Source organism: Tribolium madens, unplaced genomic scaffold (assembly GCF_015345945.1).
Source record: "Tribolium madens isolate multiple individuals breed KSU strain unplaced genomic scaffold, Tmad_KSU_1.1 Scaffold_97;HRSCAF=244;Tcas5.2_LG3a, whole genome shotgun sequence".
NCBI lineage: Eukaryota > Metazoa > Arthropoda > Insecta > Coleoptera > Tenebrionidae > Tribolium > Tribolium madens.
The window spans coordinates 12,752,010-12,757,908 of NW_025401069.1; the positions used below are offsets into that span (position 1 = coordinate 12,752,010).

The window sequence follows — 5,899 nt, forward strand, 5'->3', positions numbered from 1 at the left end:
TGTTGCAGTACTTGTAGTTGTCCAAAATGTTGTGTTACCTACCAAAATTATTACACATTCTATTTAATTGTACTTTTGTAATTACTTACCACTGTGTGTTGCAGTACTTGTAGTTGTCCAAAATGTTGTATTACCTACAAAAAATGTTACACGTTCTATTTATGTGTACTTTTGTAATTACTTACCACTGTCGGTAAAGTTATTAAATGGCGTTGTAACGGTTATATTATCAGGTGTTGCAGTGCTTGTAATTGTCCAAAATGTTGTGTTACCTACAAAAATTGTTACACGTTTTATGTAACTTTACTTTTGTAATTATTTACCATTGTCGGTAAAGTTATTAAATGGCGTTGTAACGGTTATATTATCAGGTCTTGCAGTGCTTGTAGTTGTCCAAAATGTTGTGTTACCTATAAAACAAAATTACACGTATGGTTTTTATTATTTTTTTAAATTACTCACCACTGTTTGTAAAGTTACTAAACGGAGTTGTAACAGTTACATTGCTAGCTGATGTCGAGTTTGCTTCAACAACATTTTCATTTAATATAAATATGTTTACATTCACACCAAATGTTTCTTGTTTTATAATGTTAGGTGGAGATGCAAGTATGACAGGCACTAAAACAAACAAATGAGTTTTCAATTTCAATGTGTTTTTACCAAATTTACAAATTGCCAAAAATGGCAAAACCGTTTGGACGACAATAGCCATTTTACTTTTTCTTGCACCTATTTCGTTATGATTTAAAAATCAGAGAACGAACTTATATAGCATTTTGGTGTAGTACAGGGGAAGTTTTATCAATTTAGCTTTTTCACTAATACCAGGATCAAACTTGTAGAGATAATACACAAGTGGGCATATTTTTTTAGTGACTTCATCTTATTCGAATTAATGATACGTAATTATAATTTGTAAATCGATATTTTTGCTAATTTTGTTCCATAATTTAGTGTTTTAAGTTTACTTTAGTCAACACGTTAAAAAATCTCTACTTTAAATTTGCTTTTTAAAAAAAATCATTTAAATGTTTGAATCATCGTTTCATCAGACACTTCAAAATTTATCACGTTTCCTGCTTTTTAAGCTTTAGGTTTTTGATATCTAAAAAAAATTAAACAAAAGGTTTTTATGATTAGATTAATAAATAGTAAGATTTTTTTATTACATGAGAATTTCGAATTTCTTGGTTGTTTGTATGAACTTTTAGGAGGCTTCGGCGTGTATTTAATTGCTAGGAAAATTCAAAAAATTGTTTTTTTTTTTAAATTGTTGTAGATAATTACGATGTGGATTGGCCGTAGTTGGAGCATCTAAAAATCCCAAGTTAACGATTACGATTGCGTTTCAGGTGTCACTTACAAGGCGTTTTCCGGGAGATCGCAATGTTCAGCAACGGCGTTAAATTCCAGCCCTTTTTGACATTCCACGATTTGCTTGAATCCGTTGTAACACTGCCAATAAAGGGTGCAGTTCCCGTAATAGGGATAGCGAGAAGGGCGTTCGGCGGGGTAGGGACAGAAAGGGTCCGGCGTCCACTCTGCTTCTAAATGGTGATTTAAGACAGTGGCGGTGCAAGTGGGGGTACTTACGAGCAGAAGAAAGGGCGACAAGGGCTAGAGCCAAGCTACAAATTATTTGATTTTTCATTGTGTACTGATTCTGTGAGAAAAAAAGTTGATTTTTATAGGACTAAGTCCGGATGTGATTTGATGATATTTCAAAACTTAATTTTCGATAGGTTAGTTATATAAAATCACATTTCCGGCCCTTGAATTAAAACGGATGTGGATTAATCGATTATTGTAATTTGGACTTTTGGCGTTCAAAAATGAAATAAACAGAAAAGTCGTGTAAAAAAATATGTAATAAAAAGATTTTTTTAATTGTTTATACTAAAATAAATATCAATTTATGTCTATTATTCAACGAGCTATGACGGTTATTAAATATTATTTACAAAGTCAGTTTATTAATCGCCTACGTGAATATATGCGAGTAGAATACTATGGTTTATCTACGACTATGAAATATTTTTGATTTTTGGTATTGACAAGTTTGACGTTTTAATTTAAGTAATAAAAATGTCAAATCAAAATTTTTTATAATGTTTAAATCCATAAAAATTAGTATTTTTTTGGGTGCTATTCAGATCACAAGAGCTAGATAATCAAATAAATTTTTTTTTCACTTGCTATTACTTTTTTGTTTTTTTTTTTATATTGTTTTTCTAAAACAAAACTTGTAGTCCACTTTTAGACTTTTTGAATAAAGAAAACTATAAGTTCATGGTGTTTTATTTTTATTTTTTTTAACTTACCTATTATTATTTTTATTTAATTTTGTTCAAAGAACCGATATTTACCAAACAATAACAATTTTTGCTCTATTAATTTAGTCAACGCAATAATTTACAAGAAAGTCACCTGTAAAATTTTATTGTTATCGTAATACAGGGTGTTTCGTTTTTATTGTTACAAATTTAAACATGGTATAGAATATTCAATTTTAAGACAAAAGTCTCCTATAAACATGTATCGAAAAATACCACTCAAAGTGGTGTCTTTTTAATGGATTTTTCCAGTTTTTTACTCAGTTTGAAAACTGCTGGAATGCTTTTCAAAAAAAAATTCTTATTTTACTTATTGTGATTCCAAAAAACGCCGTTTTTTAAATATTATTTCACCATTTTTCCACTACACTGTGTGAGCACAAAATTATATGTATTTTCTAAAATACTCCAATTTTATTTAATATTGTTTTCAACACCAGGAGAAATTTTGTAAATTTTATTTACGAGTATATTAAAAAAATCACACAAGTGGTGTGTTTCATGTTTTTATCACTAATTGATGACTAACTGATTTAAAATCTTATCACTTATTGTGAATGTACTTATTATCTGTTGCAAATTGGGTACATATTTTGGAAAACAATTTAAAAAAAAATTAAATTTTTACTACAATACTTTTTTACGTCATTTCTACTGCCATTTTAAAATGTTTTTTACTACACCTTGGCCCCAAAATGAATTTTATCTTACTTTATCGATCTTGTACCATTATTGTTACCACAAAAACACTTAAATAAACACAAGTTTTATTGATATTACTATGTAATATGTGTGTATCAGGAACGCAAAAATCTCCCGGATAGTCACATGCTAGGAGCTCCATGTTAAACCAAAGTCCCTCAGGACACGACATAAGTCTCCTGTCTCCCGACCTGCACTCCCAGTACTTGTTACAATCCTCCTTGTAAGGGATAAAAGTGTCCCCACTGGAGGGGCACTCGGGACCGAGGTCGGGGGTAGCGACAGCCACCCGTTGTGCCTCTAAATGCAAGTTTAGAACAGAAGCGCTGCATTTGGGGTACTTACGGGCACAGGAAAGGGCAATAAGGACCAAAGACAAAATGCAGATTTGATTCTTCATGATGCACTGACGTTTTTGCCAACCTGCTGACTTTTATAGACACTGATATCTTTTTTTTTGTGATATTGGAACACGAATTTGATTTCGGAAGATTTTATTTTTGAATTTATCGAAACGATAAGATCTTATCCGGGTTTTTCCACGTCATTAGAATATTTTGAAAGCAAAAGACTAATAAAAACATCAATGCTCGTATAATCATTATAATCTACCTATCTAACTATTATAGTTTAGTTTTTGAAAAATTTGCATCTTTCCATTGTTTTATATTCAAATAAGTGGAAAATATCTGATTTTTGTAATAAAACACGAAAGATTTGCTGATATAACACTGTCGGCAAAGTTATTAAATGGCGTTGTAACGGTGTTACAGTGCTTTTAGTTGTTCAAAATGTTGTGTTACCTAAAAAAAATATTACACGTTCTATTGAATTAGAAGTACTCTTGTAATTTCTTACAACTGTCGGTAAAGTTATAATTCCAAGTATGACAGGCACTAAAACAAACAAATCAGCTTTCAATTTCAATGTGTTTTTACCAAATTTACAAATTGCCAAAAATGGCAAAACCCTTTGGACGACAATAGCTTTATTGCTTTCTCTTGCGCCAATTTTCGTTATGATTTAAAAATTAGAGAACGAACTTATATAGCATTTTGGTGTAGTACAGGGGAAGTTTTATCAATTTTGTTTTTTCACTAATACCAGGATGAAACTTGTAGAGATAATACACAAGTGGGCATATTTTTATAGAGACTTTTTCTTATTCGAATTAATGGTATCTAATTTTAATTTGTAAATCGGTATTTTTGCTAATTTTGTCCAAAATTGTATATTATTCAACGAGCTATGATGGTTATTATTTACAAAGTTAAGTTTAAAAAACGAGTCGTAGACGAGTTTATTAATCGCCTGAGGGAATATATGAGAGTAGAATACTATACTTTATCTACGATTATGAAATATTTTCGCTTTTAGGTATTGACAAACTTGACGTTCTAATATAATTAATAAAAATGTGAATTAAAAAGGTTTTTTTTATGATGTTCAAATGCATAAAAATTAATTTTCTTCTTTGGTTGCCATTCAAACCATAGGAGCTAGATATCTGATAATTTTGCTTTTTTTTGTAGACTTTTTGAATAAAGAAGACTATAAATTTATGGCGATTTTTTGTTTCTTATTTTTTTTACTTATTATTATTTTTTATTTAATTTTATTTATAGAACCTATATTTACCATACAATAACAATTTTTGCTCTATCAATTTAATCAACGCGATAACCTACAGCAAAATCACCTGTAAAATTTTACTGTTATTGTAATATAGGATGTATCGTTTTTATTGTTACAAATTTAAACAGGTGACAGAATATTCAATTTTAAAACAAAAGTTTCCTTCCTATACATGTAGCGAAAAAATACTATGTAAGGGAGCCTACTCCCCCTCAAAGGAATTTTATTTTCTAAAGTACCAGAAACTGGTATTTCATGTTCTTTATCACTAATTGACTGATTTAAAATCTTATCACTTATTGTGAATGTACTTATTATCTGTTGCAAATTGTTCCAAACGGTCAAGTTTAAAAAATTGCTTGAGATTGTAGGTGCATAATTTCATTTTCTTTCTATAAAAACTGATCATAAAATTGGTTACATGTTTTGGAAGACAATTTTAAAAAATTAAAATGTTCACTGTAATTTCGAGATGAAAATTCTTCTTGTGACAGTACTTTTTTAGTTATTTCTATTGCCATTTAATTTTTTTTCTATACTTTGGCTTAGAAAAGAAACTTATCACACCTTATCAATCTTGTAGTGTTGTTACCACAAAAACAATTAAATAAACAAAAGTTTTATTCATATTACTAGAAGTTACAATTCATTTATTGGAAATATTTTCACATTTTTCACTTGTGTCGTGTATCAGGAACGCAAAAATCTCCCGGATAGTCACACTCGCTTATTTCCTGGTGCCACCACAAATCCGGTGGACAATTATACGTGTACAACCTGCCATTAGCACACTCGTAGTACTTGGTACAATCCCCGGGATAGGGATAATAGACGGGATCATCCCCAGTCCCGGTACAATCCGGCAAATCGCCTTGCGTGTTACTTGACCCACTCGAAATTGACCTCCTAGATGTTGAAGTCCAACCCGACGTTCCTAAAAAACACTCAATCCTTGCCCTTGAAGAAAAACCTCGACTTACTTATCCCATCCGTGCAGAAATCTCCCGGAAGTTCACATTTCATGTGCTCCGGGTGAAACCAAAGTCCGACAGGACACGAGAAAACGAAACTCTGTCCCGCGTAGCACTCCCAGAACTTGTTACAATCCCCCTTGTAAGGGATAAAAGTATGCCCACTGGAGGGGCAGTCGGGACCGGGGTCGGGGGTAGCGACAGCCACCCGTTGTGCCTCTAAAGACAAGTTTAGAAGAGAAGCGGCGTAATTGG

General features: G+C 31.4%; 3 protein-coding genes across 4 annotated transcripts in view; all 3 read right to left on the minus strand.

The window, feature by feature from the left end:
* The window catches only part of LOC123014471 (nuclear pore complex protein DDB_G0274915-like), a 3,811-nt gene extending 1,353 nt beyond the window's left edge, over positions 1–2,458 (minus strand). The window contains exons 1-7 of one of the 2 annotated variants that reach the window (XM_044413612.1): positions 1,597–2,458; positions 1,367–1,550; positions 1,173–1,317; positions 673–1,108; positions 466–621; positions 324–410; positions 186–272 (exon numbers count right to left, since the gene is read on the minus strand). In XM_044413612.1, the coding sequence (XP_044269547.1) occupies positions 186–272; positions 324–410; positions 466–621; positions 673–715 (373 nt within the window). In that variant the 5' untranslated portion in view covers positions 716–1,108; positions 1,173–1,317; positions 1,367–1,550; positions 1,597–2,458. Of the gene's footprint in view, positions 1–185; positions 273–323; positions 411–462; positions 622–672; positions 1,109–1,172; positions 1,318–1,366; positions 1,551–1,596 lie in introns of both variants that reach the window. The other variant, XM_044413611.1, reaches the window with a different exon arrangement.
* A 214-nt stretch (positions 2,459–2,672) lies between these two features.
* On the minus strand, positions 2,673–3,525 carry LOC123014473 (peritrophin-1-like). Its single transcript, XM_044413614.1, has 2 exons — positions 3,384–3,525; positions 2,673–3,338 (listed from the first exon to the last, which is right to left on the minus strand). Exons 1-2 carry the CDS (start codon positions 3,436–3,438, stop codon positions 3,049–3,051), a joined length of 345 nt encoding a protein of 114 aa, XP_044269549.1. The 5' UTR covers positions 3,439–3,525; the 3' UTR covers positions 2,673–3,048.
* A 1,751-nt stretch (positions 3,526–5,276) lies between these two features.
* Positions 5,277–5,899, minus strand: part of LOC123014879 — a 16,458-nt gene continuing 15,835 nt past the window's right edge. Inside the window, exons 17-18 of the mRNA XM_044414175.1 lie at positions 5,654–5,863; positions 5,277–5,607 (exon numbers count right to left, since the gene is read on the minus strand). Coding sequence (XP_044270110.1) covers positions 5,348–5,607; positions 5,654–5,863 — 470 coding nt within the window. The 3' untranslated portion in view covers positions 5,277–5,347. The remainder of the gene's footprint in view (positions 5,608–5,653; positions 5,864–5,899) is intronic.